The sequence below is a fragment of the Phyllobates terribilis genome, unplaced genomic scaffold, assembly GCF_046119375.1.
Source record: "Phyllobates terribilis strain yellow unplaced genomic scaffold, ASM4611937v1 Scaffold_8__6_contigs__length_399053987, whole genome shotgun sequence".
In the NCBI taxonomy this organism is placed as follows: Eukaryota; Metazoa; Chordata; class Amphibia; order Anura; family Dendrobatidae; genus Phyllobates; species Phyllobates terribilis.
In genome coordinates this window covers 248,879,001-248,905,608 of record NW_027362768.1, presented here as the reverse complement: position 1 = coordinate 248,905,608, position 26,608 = coordinate 248,879,001, and the positions used below count along the sequence as shown (strand labels likewise).

Here is a 26,608-nt window from a genome sequence, read left to right as displayed (position 1 = left end):
GTATTGGCAGCTGACGTGAAGCCCAGGTTAGTACTGGAGGGCGTCTATAAGACTCCCCCCCATTACTAACCGTGTGGCAAAATAGTCGCCGCCTTTTCAATAAAAACACGGCCAGAATAAATTATTTTAATGAAATAAAAAACACGTTTTTTAAAAAAATTTTTTAATTGTACGCCTTAGCGAAGCCCTCGATCTCCTGAAAAAAAAAAAGTAAAATAACAAACAACCATATTCCTCGCTTGTCCGCCGTCAACTATGCAGTAGTCCACGTATAGCCAACGAGTGTCCCACGACACTTCTACAGCAGTGACATCAGCCATCACTGATGTCACAGCTGTAGAATACCGCACTGTATACTGACAGGGGTGTAAAATCACCCCTGTCAGTGTACATTGTTGTGCAGGAGGTCACTGGGGTTGATCAGCTGAAGATCAGCTGATCAGCCCCTGTGAACTTACCACCCTGGGAACATTCTTGGGAATGTTCCCAGGGTCAGGTGAGCATCAGCTGATTGGTCACGTGACCGATCAGCTGATCGCTGGTGTCACCGATCAGCTGATGGTCACGCGACCATCAGCTGATTGCTGACGTCAGCGCAGGTCCTGGAAGCACCGTATACACCGGGGGCCGTCGGACAGGTGAGTATAGAGGTTTATTATTTTAGTTTTACTTTTTTTTATTTTTTTTTTTTACTTTTATTCTTTTTTTTTACAGCGGACACGCGGGCTGGGAAGAGTAGACTACTGCTCTTCCCATCCACACCGCTCTCGCTGTTATCAGCCAGAACGGTGGTCGGATGAGAGGAGTAATAGCCTCCTCTCCCGACCTGGGTACCACCCGCAGCGCGTCTTTGGCGCGAATTCGCGCCCATTGACTTTCATTGAAACGCAGCCAATCCGCAGGTATAGATATTATACCTGCAGGTTTGCTGCGATTCAATGCAAGTCACTGGGCGCAAATTCGCGGCGGAAACGACCAAACAATGGCCATGCTGCGGTTTTTGCCGCAATGGTAATCCGGAGTGGAAATTTCTGCATCATGTGCACAGAACATCCAGATTACCATTGCTATACATGGCAGACCTATTAACAAGCGATTTTAATGCGTTTTCGCGTGGAAAAACAGGCACGGAAACACATTGAAACCGCATCGTGTGCACATGGCCTTAGCTGGTATTTTTTTTGAGATTGTGATTTTTTGATTGCTTTTTTATGAATCTTTGTTTCAAAGCAACGTTACCAGAAAAAAAGGAATTCTGGCTCTTTTTTTTTTATTTTTTAAACCGTATTCACTGGGAGACTTAAATGACGAGTTAGTTGAAAGGTGCAGTCAGACGGCCATATTACTCTCGCGAGGATTGCATCGCATCACAATCCACGCCGTCAGCTCTCCTGACTCGAGTGTAACTGCTGCATAGAAATACATGCTGTCAAGCTCTGGTCAGGAGAACCACCAGCCAGTCCGAGGATGGCGATGTGATCCTCTCGACAGTAATATGGCCAACTGACTCATTTTATTTGCCCCCCCCCATCTGCACAGTCCCTCATTTTATTCCCCCATCTGCACAGTCCCTCATTTTATTCCCCCCATCTGCACAGTCCCTCATTTTATTCCCCCCATCTGCACAGTCCCTCATTGTATTCCCCCCATCTGCACTGTCCCTCATTTTATCCCCCCCCCTTTGCACAGAACCTCATTATATCTCCCCATTTTCACAGCCCCTCAATTTATTCCCCACAGCTGCACAGACCCTCAATTTATCCCCCCAATCTGCACAGACCCTCGTTTTATTCCCCCCCTCTCTGCATCTTGCTGGAGTTCCCAGTGGATTACAGGTTCTCTGCACCTGTCCTGGGGCGGCGTGGCTCTAACATCAATTGTATTTGTGTCTGACAGACGAGAGTATAAGGCTGTGTGCCCACGTAGCGTTTTTCAAGCGTTTATGCTGCGGAATTTCCGCAGCGGAAACGCTTGTAAAACGCTAGGTAATCCGCACCCCATGGTCCCCAAGGGGATTCCGCATGTTCTATGCACATGCTGCGGATTTTTCCGCAGCGTTTATGCTGCGTACAAAAATCCGCAGCATGTCATTTAATTTTGCGGAAGTGCAGCGGAACTCCCGCCATTGACTTGCATTGAGACGCATAGAAACCGCGACTGTACATTTTTACAAGCGGCTTCTATGCGTCTCTATGTGCGGATGGTACCCAGTTCTGGAGGAGAGGAGACTCTCATCCAGACCTGGGTACCATTGTACCTGTAAAAAAAGAATAAAATAACAAATAAAGTTTATACTCACCTGTCCGGCGTCTTCTCTCTGAATGCCAGCAGCGCTGAAGGACCTGCGGTGACGTCACAGTCATGTGACCGCAGGCCCTTCACCGCTCTGTCTCGCGATATGCCGGCAGCCGGGAACCAGCCAGGAAGCAGCGCTGCAGCCACGCCGGGGCCTCGGAGGTAAGTATAGCTTTATTTGTTTTAATTTTTACGGTTCACACTGTATAAATCCATGCTGTTTGCATGGATTTATACAGTGTGATCTAGTTGTCAAGCACTTTCCAAGTGATGCTATCGCCTGGAAAGTGCTTGTCAATCTGCATGCGGAAACGCATGTGAACCCGCATGTGGATCCGCATGTATTCTGCAGGAAAAACGCATGCACAATCTGCATGCGTTTTTTTCTGCCAGGGAGATGCAGAAATGCTGCAGAAATTTTCTGCTTCATTTCTGCATCGTGGGCACATAGCCTAATAGAGTCTAGGGAAGGAGCGACAGCAGGGGCACAGGCAGAGAGAGGTGTGTGCGGTGTCCGTGATTGACACTGCTCCCCTGTGTGCCTGGGCCCCGGCCGTCATTGTGCTGAATGTTTGCGGCCGGAGGAAGGTGCCGGGTGGCTATAGGCATTCAGCAAGTTTTTTTTTTCAAAGTGTGCTCCCCTCAGGTAGGCAAGAGGTAGCACCCTAGGCTGGTGCCTACCCTGCCTACCTCTTGTCTCGGCCCTGGTGTTGACTACTGTTCAATCCCAACTTAATCTATTCAGTGTGCCACAGAAAACAATGAATGCTTACCTGCTGCAGAGCTGCTATTCCCGGTAGGTGATGTGACATTGTTGTGTCGCATTACTGCTGATTGGCTGCACATCATTAATATTAATATTAATATTATGCGGACATCCTCTTTGATTAAATATCAGGGTAGGGTTGACCCTACTGACAGATGCTCTTAAGCATCGTTTGTCCAGTAGCAGACAACCCATTTAACAAAACTTCTCCTATGGGTTAAATTGGACAAAATAGTTTTAAGTAGTTCCAGCATTTATAATAACAATAGCATCCAGAACCCAATTCTTTACTAAAATGGAAATGATCATTTTGCTGAAGGTTGTCTTTTTATTTCTAGGTGTGGTCTTTAGTCGCGACATAAGGGTCACTGTGGTAAGATTCAAACTTTTCATATTGCATGCAGCTCCACCTATTGTATGTATTGTACCAGACTGCATTTGCAGAAGCATATTTCAGGTGTTTGCACCTCATCAGTGCAATGCAGGCAGTCTGATTTGGCTTGGTGCGAGGCTTTTCACATGTGTTTAAGGGGGAATGTTACTCATTGTGGATAGTGCCAAGCCGGCAGAAGGAGTGTTTGGTTTGGCTTTATATCCTAAATCATGTAGGAAGGCTCCTTACAGGGTCAATATGGAGTTAATGAGTCTTTGTCCTCTTCCTCCCTTAAGAGGATGTTTGTATATATAAAGGCAGTCTGTCAGCAGGTCCTTGGTATGTAATTTGAAGACAGCAGGAAATAGAGACTAAAGGCCCCGTCACACATAACGAGATCGCTAGCGAGATCGCTGATGAGTCACGTTTTGGTGACGCAATAGCGATCTCGCTAGCGATCTCGTTATGTCTGACAGGTAGCAACGATCAGGCCCCTGCTGTGAGATCGCTGATCGTTACAAAGCTTCCTGGACCATTCCTGGATCGCTGCGCTCCCGCTGGGCAGTGTGTATCGCTGTATTTGACACCTTGTCAACGACCTCGCTAGCGATTCAGAACTGAGACACGTAGAGGTGCATAAATTGGACTTTTCTGCGTTCATCGTCCCGATTGGTGGTCGCTACTGCGTCCTTGTTTTTTCAGATCCCACCAGCGTTCTCCGGCTGTGACTCCACTTTGAACAAATCAGACATCTTTAGCGAAGTAGGTATTGTTTGGGGTCTCAAATGAGTTTCCATTTTTAATTCATTTATAGGACATCTACCAATTATCTGCTATCGTTGCTCTTCAGGGAGGGAGGGCTTGGCTTCTATCTGTATATATATGCTTTTGCATGGGCAGATATTTTAGGGGTCTCGTGCACACACACCCACACAGCACGTTTTCTGACATGCTGTCGTGGCCAACCGCTTCAGAGTTTTTCATACGCCAATTAACATGAAGCTTAAATCAATAGACTCTGTTCTTTTGGCCTGTTGCACGCTTCAAAACTTTCTTCGTCGACGTGATGCAATTACGTACTGTCCGCCTGGCTTTGTGGACTCTGTGGACCGAGCCAATGGGGAAGTGGAGCTCGGTGAATAGCGTGCAAACGATCCTGCAATTGCAGCCTTCAACCAGTGGGACATGGCAGAAACACCCACGATGCGAAGACCTGCCGCGACAACTGCTGCCAGTATTTTAACGGTCCTGGTGCCCCGTCACACATAACGAGATCGCTAATGAGATCGCTATTGAAGCCAAGCCCTCCCTCCCTGAAGAGCAATGATAGCAGATAATTGGTAGATGTCCTATAAATGAATTAAAAATGGAAACTCATTTGAGACCCCAAACAATACCTACTTCGCTAAAGATGTATGATTTGTTCAAAGTGGAGTCACAGCCGGAGAACGCTGGTGGGATCTGAAAAAACAAGGACGCAGTAGCGACCACCAATCGGGGACGATGAACGCAGAAAAGTCCAATTTATGCACCTCTACGTGTCTCAGTTCTGAATCGCTAGCGAGGTCGTTGACAAGGTGTCAAATACAGCGATACACACTGCCCAGCGGGAGCGCAACGACCCAGGAATGGTCCAGGAAGCTTTGTAACGATCAGCGATCTCACAGCAGGGGCCTGATCGTTGCTACCTGTCAGACATAACGAGATCGCTAGCGAGATCGCTATTGCGTCATCAAACCGTGACTCATCAGCGATCTCGCTAGCGATCTCGTTATGTGTGACGGGGCCTTAAAACACAGAATTCAGGGATGTTACTCGTCAAAGTGCTTTTCTAACTGTGAAGGATTTATCACTAAGAGATTAACATTGCCAACCAATTTGGGAACCCTCTCCTGTGATAAGCACCTCATTGTCTATGGACTTTGTACACAGAGATCCTGGTGTGGGCAGGGTTAGCTGTGGTGTGGGGTTAGCTTTCTCAGCTCTGCTTCATTCTAAATCTAAAAATTGTGTCAGAATGGCTGCACCCAGTAATCTAAGTGACACATCATTGGATTCAGCTTCTCTTTATACATTATGCTGCTCTCAGGTGAGGTAGCAAAAACCTGCTGACAGATTCCCTTTAATTTCCCAGAAGAGCATTGCATGGCCTATAAGTCCTCTCCACAAGGAGAAATGTTCCCCCTTTCCTCCAATAGTAACCTACAGAAGGTATAGCAGTGGAGTTTGTTTTCTTACCAAATGAATTATTTCCTCTGTTCCAGTCCTCCTGTTGTCCCCATGACTCTCAAAATACGGGTACCCTCGCACTGGCGTATATTCACTCATGCGAGAGAATCAGGCTGATTATGCTAATGACACTTGGCTCAGACTTTCTCAGAGTTTTAATTATTTAATTTCTCCATTGTCTCTGTGGGCGTATATTGGACTGCACTCAGGTGACACCCACAGTCTTGTATGGATGCACGTGATCAGATTATCAGATGCACTCTCGGATCTGCACTGCCCCATAGTATAACATTGGTCTGAGTGCTATCCAATTAAACATCTCATAGTACATGGCCATGTTATACGCCAGTGTGAGTGAGCTCTAATATGTGGATTAGTAGGCATTCTCACTGTGGATGTTATACAGAGTCACATTGTCCGCTCCCATCACTTCACTGTTTTTCTAATAGAACGTGCAACTTTCCATTAGGATGTGGAAAGGCCCTTGATTCTTCATCTGGAGCTGGACACTAAGTACTCATCTAGACGTCACTTTTTCCCATTCGGGCTCTCAGTGGTTTTCATAGATAGAGCTTGTACTACTAAGGGGCTCCTCACATGTCCGTGTATTTTTGCAAACCTAGTCGCCCCCACCGAAAACCAAAACACAGAGACATGTTTAATATTGATTTGGGCAATGGATCAAACTCACCAAAGCAAGTCTATGAATGTAAGAAAAAATCGGACAGCACTCTGATGCCATCTGTGTGTGGTCTGTTTTTCACTGACCGATAGGAGAAGCTTGAGAAACCCGTCCCTTTTTTTTTATACTGCAAAGGAGAAAACCTAATTGTAAGGACTGACACACTGACCAGAGTTTCCTGAAAAACTGATCCAAAACACTGATGAAAATTGGTAATTTTTTGCGTACAAGAGAAGTTACTGACGTCTGAATGAGCCCAGTTCTTGTTGCTCGCACAGACACAGCCCTGGGGAATGAGAGCTGTCAGTATTTGTGTGTAGCAAACGAAAAGCATGCAATTTTCAATGTAAAATAAAAAACTGCTCTTTATATAAAGAGTTAATAAAAGGTATCAGGTTGTATGCACTCCAAAATGGTGTCTCTAAATAATGCTAATCTTTCCGCAAAATAAAACAAGTCCTAAAACGAGAAAATAAAAAAAAATGATGGCTCCTGGAACATAACCACGAAAAAAACAAAATGTGTGAGGATAATAAGGCCAAATTATACTTGGCCCTGTGGTTAAGGCTCTAATAATGTGCGCTGTAAGAAAACAGACACCACTTCTATTTATCTCATGTATTATGATATGGAGGAAATGATGATTTTGTATGGGAGTGAAGCAACAATTACACAATAAAGAAAATTCAATACTAAGCATTGTTTCTTGCCATACTACGTTCAGTAACTTCTTTGTCTATCTGTCCTCAGAACAATTCAGCACCTCTGTCTCTTGAGCAGTGCTTGCATATCATGAAGTCCATTCAGTCTGACGTCCATGTTATACTGTAAGTATTAAATTCCTTATTAGATTAAGGAGCGTAGCTAAGGGTTCAGCAGAGGGGGGCAAAACTCATCTGAGTAGGTCCTCATCCTAGGTGACCATGTTTACAACCTCAGAAGTGCTCCGAAATAATGGTGGGTAAAGGGGAACTTCAGCAGGTGACCAGGCTGTTCATGAGAAAATATCACTATACAAAGGCTAAGACTGATATTACTACCATACAGTGACCATATGGTCATGGATACAAGTCCTGCAGAAAATATTAAGAGATTACAGTACAATTATAGATAGTAATTTACAGGTGAAGACCTTTCTGATGGAGTTGTTCACTTTTCTCCTCTTTTCCATCTGGCCCAGACTGCAATGACAACTTCTTCCAGCCTCATCTGCAAAGTTTACAACAAACACACATTTGACTTCTCACATTTCCACCACCATCCCCATCTATTCCCATCCTGGTAAAACTCTGCATTCTACTATCACCCCAATGCTGAGCTACTGCTGCCATATTTGTCCATTCTACTTCAACTACTGTGTGATACAAAACTGTACTCCTCTTAGTGCCCCACATAATAATAGTGCCCCTTAAATAGTGAAATATGCCCTTTGTGTCCTCTAGATACAGTTGCCTCCTACAAAATACTAATGTCCTTTGTGAGTGCCTAAGAAAACAAAAGTGCTCATATTACATCCCCTGATGCCGCCACAGCCCCCCACATACTATATTACAACCCCCACTCAGTATGATGGCCCAAAGAACACTCCCCTTCTCACACAGTATGATATCCCCAAAGCTATCAACACACATTATGATGTCCCCAACAGCTCCCCACACAATATAATAGACCCACAACCCCCCACACAGTATGATGGTACTAACACCCCACCCTCCCAACACAGTGCGATACATCCACAGCCCCTCCACACAACAAAGTATGATTGCCCCACATTCTCCCAAACACAGTATGATTGCACCACAGTAGTGCCCACCAAACAGTATAATGGCCCCACAGCTCCACTGCAAGTACGGACTCAAAAAAACTAAACATAAACACAATATACTAGCCTTGCATCAGATCCTGGGGCCCAGTCAGCGTCTCGGCGCAGATGGAGTGACAGGGTGACTTCATCACGCTACTTGTGCTGGGACTCGGGCAAGTTTGAGCCGAGTGTCATCTTAGTGTGATCAGATTCTCTCGCATGAGCGGATCTGAGCACAGGTGCAGAGAAGACGGAAAACTTAATTTCTCCATTGTCTGTGGATGTTGGACTTCACTCGGATGACATCGTCATGAGAAAAAAATAGCAGATCTCCACTGCCCCTTAATATAACGTTGGTCTGAGTGCTATCCGACAAAACATCAGATATCTCTCATACGAGTTATACGTTCAAGTGAGTGAGCCCTAACTGAGAGGGTTTAACAGTATCAGCTGCTGTGCACGCCGATATATGCTCCGTGTGGGCCCCTCCTTTTGAATGGGACCAGGGTGAATGCCACCTTTGCCCCTTTTCCCTCCCCATACCCCAGTAGCTATACCACTGAAGATAATAATGCATGTATGTACAGGCACAGTTATGAAATGTATTTATGCATTAATGTGCAGGCTCATATTGGCACATACAGTCATGACCGAAAGTGTTGGCACCCCTGAAGTTGTTCCAGAAAATGAAGTATTTGTCTCAGAAAATTATTGCAATTATACAGGTTTGTTATGCACATGTTTATTTCCTTTGTGTGTATTGGAACAACACAAAAAAACAATAGAGAAAAAAATGGCAAATTGGGTATAATTTCACGCAAAACCCCAAAAATGGGTTGGACAAAATTGTTGGCACCCTTAACTTAATATTTGGTTGCACATCCTTTGAAATAAATAACTGCAATCGCCTCTCTAACCATCAACAAGCTTCTTACACCTCTCAACTGGAATTTTGGATCACTCTTCTTTTGCAAGCTGCTCCAAATCTCTCATACTTGAAGGGTGCCTTCTCCCAGCAGCAATTTTAAGATCTCTCCACAGGTGTTCAATTGGATTTAGATCTGGACTCATTGCTGGCCACTTCAGAATTCTCCAGCGCTTTGTTTCCATACATTTCTGGGTGCTTCTTGAAGTATGTTTGGGATCATTGTCCTGCTGGAAGACCCATGAGCTAGGACGCAAACCCAGCTTTCTGACACTGGGCACTACATTGTGATCCAAAATCCTTTAGTAATCTTCAGATTTCATGATGCCTTGCACACAGTCAAGGCACCCAGTGCCAGAGGCAGCAAAACAACCCCAAAACATCTTTGAACCTCCACCATATTTGACTGTAGGTACTGTGTTCTTTTCTTTGTAGGCCTCATTCCGTTTTCTGTAAACAGTAGAATGATGTGCTTTACTAAACATCTTGGTCTCATCTATCCACAAGATGCTTTCCCCAAATGATTTTGGCTTGCGTATATTTTGGCAAACTGCTGTCTTGCTTTTTATTTCTCTGTGTTTCTCTGCCAGCACAGACAAACAGTGTAATGAGGTCATCCTGGGTCTCCTGCCATAGTGTTTCATTTAATTTAAATGTTGACGGATAATTTGTGTTGACACTGATGCACCCTGAGCCTGCAGTTCAGCATGAATTTCTTTGGAACTTGATTGGGGCTACTTATCCAACATCTGGACTATCCTGCATTGCAACCTTTTATCAATTTTTCTCTGCAGTCCACGTCCAGGGGGATTAGCTACAGTGCCATGGGTTGTAAACTTCTTGATTATGTTGCGCACCGTGGACAAGGGCACATCAAGATCTCTGGAGATGGACTTGTAACCTTGAGATTGTTGATATTTTTCAATAATTTTGGTTCTCAAGTCCTCAGACAGTTCTTTTCTCCATGCTTAGTGTGGCACACACAGTGCAAAGATTGAGTAACGTCTCCCCTTTTTATCTGGTTTCTGGTGTGTTTTTCATATTGCCCACACCATTACTTGCCACAAAAAAAAACCTGTTGTTTACCAACAATTTTGGAAAGGTGACAACGATTTTGTCCATTTTTGGAGTTTTGTGTTAAACGATGTCCAATTTATATTTTTTTCTCTGTTTTTTTTTCTGTTGTTCCAATACACACAAAGGAAATAAACATTTGTATAACAAAACATGTGTAATTGCAATAATTTTCTGGGAGAAATACTTCATTATCTGGAAAAATCTCAAGGGTGCCAACACTTTTGGCCATGACTATATACAGATACACTACAATATATACACCCTCAACATTGATATTGCCACTGCAAGAGGGAAATGTTTGGAGTTATGGAAATCACAGGATGGATACACATGTCACTGATCTGCAAATGATGAAAAAATGGAAACAACTTTGTTAAAACATCTCTTTCATTAGTATCAAGAATGAGCGCCACATACAGAAATCCCTGCATTTACACGCCTTGGCTGCTATCAATGAGGTTATTAATGGTTGTCTGAAGAATTTTCTGCCACGGTGAACGCACTTTAAAAAAAGCACAAAAGAAAAGGGGCGTTCCTTTGTGCAATACTGTCTGGAATGGGGTAGTAAGAATGTGGTAAATTGGGGTACTAACCCTTAAGAGTTGATTAGGTGATGGTCACAACTCTATGAAAAGAGGCTTCTGGGATACAAGTACCTCCCAGTAGGTGTACTTTGCTCCATATGCTGGGATACTCCACTCCCTGCTGCAATTGATTCCCGGAAGACATCCAACGTTTATAGAAGGCACTGGTGAAACAACATTTGGACTTTAAAGGTATTGTCTGAATATAACTGGATGCACAGATGAAGATTTTTGGGGGAATAAACACTCCTAAATAAATGTGAGATTAAGAAGGCCTCTACTTGGCGCTCCTCCCGTGGTCTCCAGATGGAGACAGGAAGGGAGATCTATTCTTTTCAACAACGAGTCCCATTTTTGTCTTAGATGCAATAATAATCAGAGATTGGTCTGAAGACCATATGGGCAACAGGTACACAAACAGCTCAATGTTATATTTGTTTGGTCATGGAACTATTGGTATGGCCATTTCTCCAAACTGTCCAAGGAGCCATTTTTCAACACCGCAACACCAGGTCACACGTTTCTCGTGCTACTGTGACCAGCCTGCTTGGCCTAAATGTGCTACTATGGCATGCAGAGTCTCTGAACTGTCTCCAGTTGAGCACATCTAAGACGTCATTGGTCTGCAATTGTAAAGGGAGCTGCCAGCATTAGATCTGGATGATCTTCTGCCCAAGTTCATTCAGCATGGCAGAACAGTCATCAGACAACCATTTAATAACCTCATTGATGGCAACCAATCATGGAATTGTGGGGATTTATGCCTGTAGCAGTCATTTTTGATATTTAATTAATCAAGATATCATTAACATGTCTATCCATCCTGTGATTTCATAATTCCCCAACTTTTCCATTAAAAAAAATGTTCCTGTGCTGGGATAATCTTATAAATGTGCCCCTGCTGTGTACTATGTAATGGCTGTGTCTGACCGTGCAGGGACACGGTCTGTTCATACCTCATCTCCTGGGTAGAAGAGAGTTAACAGGCAGCAGAAGATCGCACCTGCTGCTTTCTGTGAGGTTTATTACTTTTAAAAACAATCAGGAAAACTTTTCCTCACACAGCAAATCAGTTGTGATCCCCTGCTGTAATGTGTGTATCCTCTCTTTTGCTTCCCCCCCTGCCCAGGAGATGTGGTGTGATCAGACCATGTTCCTGTACAGTCAGACACAGCCATTACACAGCACACAGCAGAGGCACATTGATAAGATTATCTCAGCACAGGAACTTTTCTTTTTAAAACACATTTAATTGTGGAAATTATTATTATTTCAAGATTTATTAATTAAAATGTCCCAGTGTCCACAGGGATTGCTCTGCATAACATCTCCATTTACTTGACTCTCCTGACTAGAGATGAGCGTTGTTCTACTCGAACTGTTCGCCAATCTCAAATTCGAGCTGTTTTGGGCGGTGTTCGAGCCGTTCGGTGAACACGAACAATTTGAGAAAAATTCGGCTGTTCGAGGTTATGTTCGATAACTGTTCGTGCACCAAAATCATAACTGGATTTTTTCTCAGTAATGATGAAAATTAATGTTAATACGCAGTTTGAGTGTACAGCGGGGTGGGGGGAGGGGCAGGGGATGCATCTCTGCAGGAACAATGAAGATCTCCATTTTTTTTTCTCTTTCCCGCATTTGCAGTGGGGAGGTGCAATCTGTCAGCCTATCAGCAGCGCACACACGGAGCGAAGTGCTTTTTTTCACACAAGCAAGGGCATGTGTCATTGGCAGTGTATGTCACATGTCCTTGCCCTATAAGACCAAGCCATTTTCCCCGTCGCCACCATTTTCTCACTGCTGCAGCTGCGTGTTAGACGGCACCGCTGTTGCTGTGTGCGCTATACCTTGTTAATTTCAAGCCAATTTTCGCACAAATCTACAGATAGCTTGGGAGTAGGGAATAGTTGTGATTGCAGTCCTTTTAAGGACTAGGTTACAGCATTTCCTACGACTTTTATCAGGCAGGTCTGTGCTCTTAAATAGATAGGTTGTGGGAGTAAAGACTAATTGTAATTGCAGTCCTTTTCAGGACTAGGTTACATCAGTTCCTATCAGTTTTTGCCAGGCAGGTCTGTGCCAGTGCTGTGCAAGTTTTTTTCACAGCATTTGGCTGAATCTAGCAAAGCTAATCCTTTTTGGCCTATTGCAGAGTGTGTTAGTCAGTGGAGTAGCCTATCTGTGTTGCAAGATATACCACCTGTGTATAGAATACCAATTTTTTTACTGCACCTAGTGAAGTAAAATCTTTTGGGCATAGCATCATTCTATTAGTCCATCTATACTGACCTCCATCAGGTTGCAAACTGAATATATTTTTTTCTGCATCTACCTCTGAAAAAATATTGGGCTTCTAGCTGTGTGTGGGACTTGTTGTATTAGTCCATCTATACTGACCTCCATCAGGTTGCAAATTGAATATAATTTTTTTCTGCATCTAACCCAGCCAATAGTTTTGGCCTAATACCACAGTTTGGCCACTCAGCTCTGCTCGGTTACCATCCATTGTTTTTTTGTGCAAACAACTCCAGAGTTGTGAATTAGTTAACCACCAAAATGAGTGGAAAAAGGCCTGCTGCTGGTGGAAAGGGGAATAGGCGTGTTGGGAAGGGGAAAAAAGGTTGTGTCCGTGGGGTAGGTGTTAAAGCAACAGTAACATCTGCAGAAGAAAGACCATCTTCCAGCCAAACTAAAATGTCTACTTCTTTTAGCAGACAATGTGATAAGATCCCTTTCTTACGGCCACGCCAATCGCTACAAATTCCAGATGAGGCACAAAAACAGCAGGTGCTTCAACGGATATCAAGTGCTCCTTTAAGTGGGCTCTCCTCCACATCAACTTCAACATCACAAATACTCCAGTCCTCAAAGGTGTCACCCAAATCGCACTTGCTTCCTCACAGCTCCCAAATCTCCAGCTGCCCGTCTGAGTATGAGGTAGAACAGATGGTTGAGTCTGCAGAGCTGTTTACTCATACTATAGCCTGGGAATCAGAGGTCGACTCCAGCGCTTCTGTGAATCCAGACGAGGAAATGATCTGCACTGATGCCCAGAATCTTTATGAGTCGGATCCAGGACCAGACGCAGAAGGTTCTGACCATAATGTAGACCCTCATTCCCAAACTGTAACTCCTGTTGGTGGAGACAATGAGGAAGACGATGATAAGACTCAAATACCTGATTGGAGCGACAACTTTAGTTTTTTGTCAGGGCAGGAACAGGTTGGCTCTGAGGACGACGGGTGTGATAACACACAGGGTGATGATGATGAGGTCGGAGATCCCACTTACTGTCAACCCACAGTCAGCCAAGAGATGAGGTCAGCAGAGGAGGTGGAGGAAGATGCTAGTGACGACGAGGTCAGGTTGCGCCTTCCTGGACAGAGACGTAGTACTGGAAGCACGTCAACAACTGCATCCTCAAACACAACTCTGCCTCTCACCACAAGTCGTCGTGGCTCTTCAGGTCGCATGGGTGCTAAGCCTTGCATAGCCTGGGCATTTTTTCAGATCGATAAAGATGACCCAACTCGTGTTATCTGTAACATTTGTCAGCAAAAGCTAAGTAGAGGCCAAAAAATACATAGTTTGAGTACTTCATGCATGAACCGGCACATGGACATGAAGCATAAGTTGCAGTGGGAAGCTCAGTGTGCTACAATGCGGCCTAGCCGGCCGGGCCAACCACCGTCTGCCATATCTTGTGCATCCGCGGCCTCTTCATCCTCTGTGACTGGGGGGACAGCAGTCACACCTGTTTTGGGACGCAGACCTGCCACCTCTTTACCCGCAACAGCCAGCGTGATTGGCAGGTCATCATTTTCTTTGGAGGTGGTAACACCAGCTGGTGTTGAGCGCTGTCCGACATCGATAGCACCCCCTTTGGATCAAGGCAACCTAACATGTCCTCCTGCATCTTCCTCACAGACCGGCAGTTTGCCGGGGACACCCTTATCAACCCCGTCTAAGCACAATAGCCAGCCCTCGGTCCCTCAGATGTGGACAAGTAAAAGACCATTTCCTCCTAGCCATGAGAAAGCTAAGAGGTTGAATTTCACCATCTGCAAGCTCTTGGCTACAGAAATGCTGCCTTTCCGCCTGGTGGACACAGAGGATTTTCGAGACCTTATGTCCGTCGCAGTGCCCCAGTACCAGATGCCCAGTCGGCACTACTTCTCAAAGAAAGGTGTGCCTGCGCTCCACCAGCATGTCGCACACAACATCACCGCTTCTTTGAGAAACTCTGTGTGTGACAGGGTGCATTTCACCACAGACACTTGGACGAGTAGGCATGGACAAGGGCGTTACATGTCGCTGACTGGGCACTGGGTAACTATGGTGACAGCAGGACAAGGGGCTGCTGTCCAAGTCTTGCCATCCCCACGAGTTGTGCGTCAATCCTCTTTATGTCAAAGTTCCTCCACTGCTTCTGCCTCCTCAACCTCCTCTCGGTCTTCCACCTACACCCAAAGCCTGTCTGGTCATGCCACAAGCTTTCTAACTGCGCAGAAGGGATCCTGCACACCTCCTTACTATGCTGGCAGTAGGGCTCAACGTCATCAGGCGGTTTTTACTTTGAAATGTCTGGGAAATGTGAGTCACACAGCTGAGGAGTTGTGGTCAGCTCTGGAGAACCAATTTCATGAATGGCTGTCTCCACTGGACCTGAAACCAGGGAAGGCCGTGTGCGACAATGCTGCAAACCTGGGTGCGGCCCTTCGCCGGGGCAATGTCACACACGTGCCTTGTATGGCTCACGTGTTGAACCTGGTTGTCCAGCAATTTTTAGCCCACTATCCCAGACTAGATGGCCTTCTGCAGAGGGCACGGTCGCTGTGTGCTCACTTCCGCCGTTCGCATCCCGCAGCTCAGCGACTTACATCTCTACAGAAGTCGTTGGGCCTGCCACTTCACCGGCTAAAATGCGATGTGCCTACCCGGTGGAATTCAACTCTGCACATGTTGCAGCGACTGTGGCAGCACCGACAAGCCCTGGTGCAATACGTTCTGACGTATAGCCTGGGCCAACGAGATCCAGAGGTGGGGCAAATCACGCTGGAGGAGTGGTCTCAGATCAGGGACCTATGCACCCTTCTGCACAGTTTTGAAATGGCGACGAAGATGTTTAGTGCTGATGATGCCATTATCAGCATGACTATTCCGGTGATTTACATGCTGGAGCACATGTTAAACAGAATTCGGAGTCAGGTGGTGGCACAAGAGGAGGTGGAGGAAGTAGAGGAGGAGGAGTTGTATGCGGAAGGGCTAACATCTGCAAGGTCCAGACGGTCGGCAGCACCAAGGCGGCAGGCATGTGAGGGTGGGGGAGATGGTTTTACCAGGGCGCATGGTAGCAGCCAAACTAGTGAGGAAGGTGCAGGAGCCCAGGAAGAAGTGGAGGACGAACTGATGGAAGACTCATCAGATGAGGGAGACCTTGATCACATTTCTGTTGTGCGAGGTTGGGGGGAGAGGACAGAGGAAGGAAGCATGATTGTTACCTCGCCACCAACACAACAGGGACTTGGTGCTCCTGGATGCGCAACACACATGAGTGCCTTCTTGCTGCACTACCTGCAACATGACCCTCGAATTGTGAGAATTAGAAATAATCCTGACTACTGGGTTGCCACACTGTTAGATCCCCGGTACAAAAGTAAATTTGCCGAAATTATTCCTGCCATAGAAAGGGATGCACGCATGCAGGAGTATCAGCAGAGACTGTTGCAGAATCTTACATGTGCTTTTCCACAAAACACCAGTGGTGCACGTAGTGAATCTCACAGTTCCAACTTGCCAACCGTGGTACCGTCAAGTGTTCAGCACTCAAACCGTAACAGAACCACAGTATCTGCTGGTAACATCAATTTTGCGGAATCATTTCACCACTTTTTTAGCCCATCCTTTGCAAGGCCACAGGAGACAAGAAGTCTGACACATAGTCAACGCCTAGAGACGATGGTACAGGAGTATCTCCAAGTAAACATTGAAGCCACGACTGTGTCACTGGACCCTTGCTCTTTTTGGGCTTCCAATCTGGATAAATGGCCGGAGCTAGCCACTTACGCCTTGGAGATCTTGTCATGCCCCGCAGCCAGCGTTCTGTCTGAACGTGTGTTCAGCGCTGCTGGTGGTGTGCTGACAGATAAGCGCACGCGGCTCTCCACTGATAATGTAGACAGACTCACGTTCATAAAGATGAACAAATCATGGATCCGAAACGACTTTTCTACCCCTGTGTCATCCTGGGGAGAGTAAAAGCTTGATGATTGGTTAAAATCACCCTACCAACCGTTTTAAGCTTTCAAATTACTAATCATGTTTATCTGTATCTTGACTGGAAAATAATTTGGGCTTTGTAGCAGTGTGCAGCACTGATCCTATTAGGCCATCTATAATAAGCTCCACCAGATTTAAAATTAAAAATAATTTTTAGCTGCATCTAGCCCGGAAAATAATTTTGGGGCTCCGAGATGCGCAAAACACATAAGTGCCTTCTTGCTGCACTACCTGCAGCATGACCCTCATATTGTCAGAATTCGAAGTAATCATGACTACTGGGTTGCCACACTCTTAGATCCCCCAAACTTTTCGATCAACCTTTTCATTTTAATAAAGACCAAAAAAATGGTCATTTTTGAAATTATAAGCATTAGCAGGTTGTTAGAAACTGAAATCAAACAGTTTTCAACTCAAAACTTTATTCTAGGTGATGTTACATTTTCACATAGGACCCCTTGTTTGAAAGGAGCTTCTGAACTCTCTCGTCCATTGAATTTGTCAGGTTTTGGATGGTTTCTGCTTCAATTGTTTTGCATGAGGACAGAATACCCTCCCAGAGCTGTTGCTTAGATGTGAACTGCCTCCCGCCATCATAGACACTCCTTTTAATGATGCTCCAAAGGTTCTGAATGGGGTAGAGGTCAGGGGAGCATGGGGGTCACACCATAAGTTTGTCCCCTTTTATGCCCATATCAGCCAGAGATGCAGATGTTTTATGTGCAGCATGAGATGGTGCATTATCATGCAGAAAAATGATCTTGCTGTGAAATACACGGTTCTTCTTCTTGAACCATGGCAGGAAGTGCTGTTTGAGAAAATCCACATACATTATGGAGTTCATCTTTAGCGCCTTCAGGGATCCTAAAGGGGCCGACAATCTCTCTCCCCATGATTCCAGCCCAAAACATTACTCCACCTCCTCCTTGTTGGCGCTGTAGCCGTGTTTGCGTGGGGTGTCCATCAACCAGCCATCCTCCACTCCATCCATCTGGACCATCGAGCGCTGCACGGCACTCATCCGTGAACAAAACAGTTTTGAAATCAGTCTTCATGTAATGTTTGGCCCACTGGAGCCGTTTCTGCTTGTGTGAAGTGGATAGAGGAGGTCGACAGGATGGCGTATGCACAGCTACAAACCTCTGAAGGACCCTGCATCTTGTTGTTCGGGGGACGTTGGAGGCACAAGCAGCTTCAAAAACTTGTCTGCTGCTATGACAAGGCTTTTTTGCCGCTGCTCTTTCAACCTGACGTAATTGCCTGTAGGAAAGAGTCCTCAATTTGCCCTTATCAGCACGCACACGTGTGTACTGTGAATCAGCTACATACTTCTTGATTGCCAAGACACTTCATCCTGATCATCGCACAATGTTGATTGTAGTCATGCCTTGACCTAAACACTCCACAATTTGTTGCTTCTCAGCAGCCGACACATCCTTTTTCTTTCCCATTTTGGCAGAAAATGTAGGCTGCTTAATAATGTGAGAGAGCCTTCTTAAGTAGTCTTGCCTTTCATTGGACACACCTGCCAAACGAATTAGCACAGGTGTCTGCAATTGCTTACAGTGATATAAAGAGCCCTGACACACATCACCATCAATGAGTTTAACTGACAAACAAACAAATTCTTCCCTTATCACTCCTAAACACTTTTTGCATAATAATTTGGAACGCAGTGTACATGTGCTTTTCCACAAAACACCAGTGGTTCACGTAGTGAATCTTACAGTTCTAACTTGCCAACCGTGGTCTGTATGGAATTGTTCAATAAAGGGCCCAAAATTAAGATAACATAGATGGGAGAGGTCTCTATGAATAGGAATTCCTAAGTATTTGATACCCTGTGAGGGCCAGGCAAAGGGAAAGTTGGACTGGATGGAATCCTATATGGATTTGGGGAGGGAGACATCGAGGGCCTCAGACTTCGCTGCATTGATTTTAAAATTTTACCATGTAACAAAGTGATCTATTTCAGCCATAACAGCAGGGATGGATATATGTGATTGAGTGATATATACTAGGACATCATCAGCAAATAGAGAGCACTTGTACTCGGTGCCTCCCACCTCAATCCACCTAATATTGGGGTTATGGCGAATTGATGAGAGCAGGTGCTCCGTCACTAGGATGTATAAGAGAGGGGACAGAGGACATCCCTGCCTTGTCCCATTGGTGATTGTGAAAGGTGATGAAAATGTTCTGACGCACCCCCTGGGCCTTGGGACACCCGGAGCCGGACCCTTTTTGGTGGATACTGGTGGTTGTAGTCTTCGTGGCGGCGACCCGGTTCCGTGGCTCAGGGCGGTCAAACCAGTGGCGGAACTATTTATGTGGTTTTGATGTTTAAATGTCCGACTACGCCACCCGTGGATTGCGGTCAGAGTGAACCGCCGCTACAGGGCAGACCGCTGAGGCTGGTGTTGTGGGTGCAGCAGAGCGTAGCATAACTCCCCACGGGAGGAGTATAGCCTCAGGGCAGTGTATGCGGAGGATGGGGGTGATGGTGCAGGGCAGCAGCAGTAACGACACGGAGTCAGTGATGCAGTCCAGGGCCTTTACTCACAGTTCTTATTATCCAGACCACGTCTGCAGGTAACGGCTGCCCACGTCGTACTGTGCTCACCAGGTGAGGGGCTCAGACAACTCCCAGATAACTTTGGAGCACTTCACAGGACCCCCTTTGTGTGTCCTTTGTCTGGCCTTTCTTACCAACACTTCTGTCCGGCTGCCTCGGGCCTCCTCTTGGTAAACTTGGCGCCAGTTTCCCTGACCCTATGTGGTGCCTTCCTAGCGGGTGTAGCGAGGGGCTGCGCCACATAAAATGTCAGAGCCTCCGGTTTCTAGCTGAGGGTCGTTTCCTGCCTCCACTAGTTCGGGGACCGGTCTCCCCCTTTGGCCTGACCCCTCCACGCAGGTGGATTCGGGCGTGCGGTGGCGACTCGCCCGTCCGCACCCCTGGGATCCCTTCATTCCTCGTTCCTGGAGCCTTCTCCGCTCCTCTTCCTTCCTTCTCCCTCTTCCAGGCCTGGGCCTCTGTTACTAGGCCCGCCTCCGGAGCAGAGCTCATGCAGAGCCCCTGCTCCCTGCCACTTCTGCTCAGACTTCTCTGCACTGAACTAAGATGGTGCCCACCTTTTATACTCCCTTCTCAATGCACCCAGGAACTGCTTCCTCCCTGCTCCTGCACTACAGGGTTCCCCTTCCTCAGTGTTCCCTCCCCCCACTCCAGCCAGGGACAGGGACTGTCGTGCCCATCTCAGGGGCATATTGGTCGCCCTGCCCCACGGCAATGTGGTGTAATGCATGCAGGTGTCGGGTCCTGATCCACACTCCATCCTTACCTGAGAGTGAGATATCACACCTCTGGGTGAGGTGCAATACGTCTGTAGCAACCGAGCCCTCAGGGTGCTACAGTTCCATTTATCTTCAGCCTAGGTGACGTATTGCGATACAGGGCCGTGATTTTGGCTATAAAAGGGTCCCCTAGACCCCTACCCCAAGCTTTTTAAGAGAATCATATATGGCGTGCCAGGAGACTCTATGGAATGCTTTCTCAGCATCCAACGAGAGTATCTAATTACAAATTTTTAACTGCATCTAGCCCAGGAAATACTTTGAGCCTAGTAGCAGTGTCTGCTAGTCAGCGGATTATCCCGGCTGTTAAGCAAGCTACACCACCTGTAGTTTAGACACTTAATTTTTTCAAAGGAAATGCTTCGGGACCATGGGATACTTAGTGAAGAGCATCAGGAGGCACCCCAAGGCATAGGGGCTGGGACTGGCAGTAGGATGCCTTGCGGTGGACAGCCGAGCTCAATCCTTATAAAAGCTTTTTAACTGCAGCAGCTTTAGTGGACGCTACTGGAGCTGGAATTACCGCGGCTGCTGGCATGAGACTTGCCCTCCAATAGATCCTTGTAAATGGATTTAAAGTGTATTCATTCAAATTAGAGAGACAATTTAACTTAAAAAGCTTAGAGCTGCCTCCACCACAGGGGGGCTCGCTCGACCCACCAGCGGACAGGCACCAGTATTGGGAGAGGGGGGCTGGCCGTCAGGGTTCACCGCGGCTCTGGCACAAACCCGGCAACACGGAGGTGGCACGGGCAGGAGCGGACTGGCCGTGTCGGCTTCTCACTTTTTGGATTTTAGAAGGGCATGACATGCCTATATCTGTGTCTCCCCCTCCTTTTACTCCTCCACCTCTTTTATTTTCGCATGACTATATGTACTTGTCACTTTTCCATGTGTTAGTTATGTCTTCTGAGCAGTTTGTCAGCTTTTGGACACCTTTGAAGGTGTTTTCTATGTGTTTCTATGTGTTTTTGTTTGCCTGCCATTGGTTTTAACGGTGTTCGAAGGTGTTCGACGAACAGTTCGGCGAACACACGGGTGTTCGACGAACCGAACCGAACTCGAACACTACGGGGGTGGCTCAACACTACTCCTGACGCCACATGGGGATCTAGCAATCATGTGACTACATACATCTTTAGATACCACATAATATTACATATTGCTGCCATAATTCAATTCGGATTTTTAAAAAGGGCATAAATAACCAGTATTGAAGTGTGTATACAATTTTGGGCCACCCTGTATATTTCCAAAATGTGTTAATTGAGACCTGAGACAGTAAAAGTGTTTTTGTTTTTATGTTGTGTTGGCAGACAGACTGTGTTATATTGCATACTACTACTATATGCTGCATATAGAGCTGGCAGGTGTCATGTATTTTATGGTACCAACTACTATCAGGATATGTGATCACAAAAGTTTTCTCACAGGGCAAATGAGGGAATATCTGCTGACTTAATGAGAGGAGTTTACACAGATGTAGGACAAACGCTGCTGCGTGGATTCAAAGAAAACTTGAAGGAGGTTAGTCTGTTATGATTTTTTGGGCCCTTGAAGGCTATTGTTTCTCCTGATACCATTGTGCATTACAAGGATAAATAGGTTTCATTAACCTGATAATGAACAAGCGCTGGTCATGGGTTTTTCACCATTGTAAGTGATTAAAGCTCCTTCTCCTGCAATCTAGCAGGTGCAAGTTAGTTCTCCGGCTGTCAAACACAGCCAGGACCCCAAAGTGAAGACAAGCAGATGTTTATTACCTCTGGTAATTGGCAGGTCACCTGTGCCCTTTCAGGTCATTAAAGAAGACTTTTCTTCACTTGTTAAACTGGCTACTTCATGGTAAAGGGGCTGAAGAGCTGAGTAAAACATGGTTGTTTTTAAGTATTTCACTTCTATACTTTGCAGATTTATTGGCTTTTAAAGCTTAGTTCGCCCAATATTTTAATTTTCCTTTTTAACCATGGGGATGTTAACAGATTCTTCTCTTGGGGCGTTTACTTCTTCCCCTGTTTTGACATTGCCTAATCCATAAGAAGGTTGGCAGCATCATAAAGGAGAAAAAAATGCAAACGACCCAGAGAATATCGGAACTTACTTTTTTAGGTTGAAATGGTAAGTGCACAGTCAGGTGGCCATATAAACCAAACGGGATTGGAACATGGCTCTCCCAACCCGAGCACGACAGCTGCATAGAAATACATGAAGTGGTGGCGCTCTCGTCGGGAGAGCTGCCGAACAGTCAGTGCACTGCCTTCCGATTTCACTCCGATTTATATGGCCGCCTTACTGTGCCCTAAGACTGATATGTCTGACCTTATTACATTGAGATCTCCTCACTCTCAATGCTTCTAATGTCAGTAAGTGGAGTGCAGTTGTATACAATACTCTGAATCTGTCTCAGGATCGGGGAATGATGCCGCTATATCATGTATAGATCCAGAGCGTTGTATGTGACAATTGCTGCTCACGCATCATCAGCAAGGGAAAAGGAGCGCTGCGACAGTGTCACATTTGTCACATACAACACTCTGGATCCATGCCAAGTATTGTGGCATTATTGCCCAATACATAGGATATATCCAAAGCATTTCTATGTAATGACCCACATCTCCACGCTCCTCCTCTCCCAGCACATATAATGACAGTAAGTGCTGGGAGCAAGGAGATCTTGATATGATAAGACAAAACGTATCCGTTTTACCAGATTACAGTGAAAATGCCAGTTCTGACCTTCTCTTTGGGAATTGTTTCCCCTCTGTATGACGCTGCCTTTTTCTGATTAGGCAAGGTTATACATAGAAAAAGTAAACACCCCAGAGAAGAATCTATTAACAACCCCTTGATTGAAGGAGAAATTAGCATATTATAGACTGAAATATAAATCCTTTAACACCTTTACATAGTCTATGTGTTGCTGTATTACTGATTTTTAGCATTTTTATTCATATGAAATTGATCCTTTAATTGCTCTGGGCGTGACATGGTTATTTCTCCACACCATACCCATTGACAGTGTTCATAGCAAATCATCATTTCTGCTACACATAGCACGGCTGTAGCCCTGCCATGTGTAGCACAAGGGATCAGAAGATCGCAACTTCAAGTTTCCTAAAGAAACTATTGAAGTAAGTAAAAAGTGTAAAAAAAAAAAAGTTTTTTTAAAAAATATAAGAGTTCAAATCACCCCCCTTTTGTCCCATTCAAACTAAAACCATTAAATAAATTAAACATACACATATTTGGTATCGCTGCATTCAGAAATGCCCGATCTATCAATATATAAAAAAAGAAAATAAATCAAAATGCCAGAATTACGTTTTTTTTAATTGCCGCAACATTGCAATAACAGGCGATCAAACCATCCTGTCTACCCCAAAAGGGTATCAGTAAAAACATCAGATTGGTGCACAAAAAATAATCCCTCACCCGGGCCCCAGATCCCCAAAAATTGAGACTCTACGGGTCTCGAAAAATTTCTGCGTTTTTTTCATTTATTTATTTTTTTTTTTTACAAACTTTGGAATTTTTTTTCACCACTTAAATAAAAAAGGACATACACATGTTTTGTATCTACGAACTAGTAATGACCTGGAGGATCATAATGGCAGGTCATTTCTACCATATAGTGAACGTGGTGTGGAAAAAAAAATGTGGAATTGCACTTTTTTGGCAATTACACCGCACTTGGAATTTTTCCTTGTGTCCCAGTACATGATATGGTAAGATCAATGGTGTCGTTCAAAAGTACAACTTGTCCCACAAAAAACAAGCCTCACATGGCCATATTGACTGAAAAATAAAAAAAAAGTTATTGCTCTGAGAAGAAAGGGAGCAAAAAACGAAAACGCAAAACTGGAAAATCCCAAGGTCATGAAGGGGTTAAGGTTATCCATACATGTAGTAGGTTGATCGTGGATATTTCTGTGACTGAAAATCCGTTTTATGCAAATGATTGTGGTTGTTTGTGTGACATGCAAATGGTTTTCTGTAAGCCCAAAAGATTAATAAGACTATCACAGAAATGTCTGCCACAAATCTGCTGTATGTGAATATACCTTTAACCCCTTTACCCCCGGGCCATTTTCCGTTTTTGCGCTTTCGTTTTTTGCTCCCCTTCTACTCAGAGCCATAACTTTTTTATTTTTTTTATTTTGGGGTTAATATGGCCATGTGATGGCTTATTTTTTTGACGGACAAGTTGTACTTTTGAACGACACCATTGGTTTTACCATATCGTGTACTGGAAAACAACTCCAAGTGCGGTGAAATTGCAAAAAAGTGCAATTCCACAGTTGTTGGTTTTTTTTTTACCACGTTCACTGTATGTTAAAACTGACCTGCCATTATGATTCTCCAGGTCATTACGAGTTTGTAGACACCAAACCTGTATAGGTTCATTTTTATTTAAGTGGTAAAAAAAAATTCCAAAGTTTGTAAAAAATTTTTTAAAAAAGTCGCCATTTCCCAGACCCGTAGGGTCTCCATTTTTCGTGATCTCGGCCTGAGCGAGTGCTTATTTATTGTGCGCCAAGCTGACGTTTCTATTGTTACCATTTTGGGGTAGATACAATGTTTTGATCGCCTGTTATTGCATTTATTACAATGTTGCGGCGACCAAAAAATTGTAATTCTGCGTTTTTGATTTTTTTTACTCATTACGCCGTTTACCGATTGGATTAATTCTCTTTGTATATTGATAGATCGGGCGATTCTGAACACGGTGATACCAAATATGTGTATATGTGTTTATTTTTTTTATTGTTTTATTTTGAATGAGGTGATTTAAAATTTTATATATTTTTTTATATTTTTAAAAACTTTTTTTTTTTTTTACTTTACCTTTGCTTCAATGAGAGACTAGAAGCTGCGATCATTAGATCGCCTGTGTGTAGCAGAAATTCTCACTGGCTATGAGCGCTGACTGCTGGGCGGCGATCATAGCCTCCCGGCAGTGACAGCCGCAGGGGTCTCCTGCAGACCCCGGGTTGTCATGCCAACCCATTGGCAACCCGCGATCATGTGACACGGGCGCCAATGGGCGGGACTCATGACGTCCTTCCGCTGCGGCCATGTTAAATGCCGCTGTCAAAGATTGACAGCGGCATTTAACATGTTATCAGCCGCGGGTGGATTGGGATTCCACCCGCGGCTGTTAGGGGCATGTGACCGCTGATTAGATCAGCTGTCATGTCCCTGGAAAGGTGCGGGCTCAGCCCCCGCCAGAGAGAGAGACTCAACATAGAAAGGGGAACTCTGGTTATAACAAGTTATTCCAGTGGTGTCACCAGACAGTCCCCAGCTGAACATATCCAGGCTTCTTCCTTTCAAAAAAATGCAGTGAAAAGCTATTTGTTTCCCTTTGTTTCAATGTAAATAATTAATAACATACTTGTCCCGGCTATTTTACTAACAATTACTGTAAAGAAATTTTAATATAGATTTTAGTTTTATTGCCATTATGTTGTTTTTGTCTTTTCAGCGCTTTCAGTCCACTATTGTGGATGGAAATCATTTTGTACATTTGAATGAACCCGAGAAGATTGCCCAAATCCTTGTAAATCAGCTGTATAATCTTCAGCCTTATGTTCACTCACAGCTGTAACCTTTCACAACTAACGGAGAAACCTTCCTGTTACCTCTACAATGGATTGCCGATAAATCACCATCTTTCTGAAATCTATCTTAAGATGTCAACTAAACAAGATATCAAAAGTTGTGTATAAAATGTATCTAATGTTTTTTTTTAATGGAAGACATCCAGCAAATATTATCTTTATCTTTACCTTATCTTTTATTGGAAGGACGAAACTCTCCAAATCTGCGATTGGTCAGACAAGTTTAATTTACTGACATTAAAAAAGCAAAAAAACAAAACCGTATTAATGTCTTATTCTTCTAGGCGAGGGGGGGGAGTGGCAAACAACTGGCATGGTCGGACTCACTTAGTGAGGTCTCCGCTTCAGGCCTCCTTCACATGTCCGGGTTTAAATACGTTCGTGAAAACCCGGTACTGGTGCCATCAGTGTTTTCCACTGTGCCACCTGTGTGACATCCCAGTTTACCATCAGTGGTTTTCCTGTATGGTTAAAGAAAGAATTAAATTACAAAGCTTCTCCTATACTTTGCAATGTGAAACACATATAGCACACGGATGCCAGCCGTGTGCTATACATGTTTTTCACAGACCCATAAACTTGTATTGGCACTTATCTTTTCTACCAGAAAAAAACT

General features: G+C 44.8%; 1 protein-coding gene across 4 annotated transcripts in view; it reads left to right on the top strand.

Annotated features, from left to right (window-relative positions):
- The window catches only part of SERHL2 (serine hydrolase like 2), a 182,954-nt gene extending 156,728 nt beyond the window's left edge, over positions 1–26,226 (top strand). For 2 of the 4 annotated variants that reach the window (XM_073642693.1, XM_073642694.1), the window contains exons 10-13: positions 3,400–3,434; positions 7,096–7,172; positions 21,805–21,898; positions 25,857–26,223. In XM_073642693.1, the coding sequence (XP_073498794.1) occupies positions 3,400–3,434; positions 7,096–7,172; positions 21,805–21,898; positions 25,857–25,979 (329 nt within the window). In that variant the 3' untranslated portion in view covers positions 25,980–26,223. Of the gene's footprint in view, positions 1–3,399; positions 3,435–7,095; positions 7,173–21,804; positions 21,899–25,856 lie in introns of all 4 variants that reach the window. The other 2 variants (XM_073642695.1, XM_073642696.1) reach the window with 2 other exon arrangements.
- The last annotated feature ends 382 nt before the right edge of the window (positions 26,227–26,608 follow it).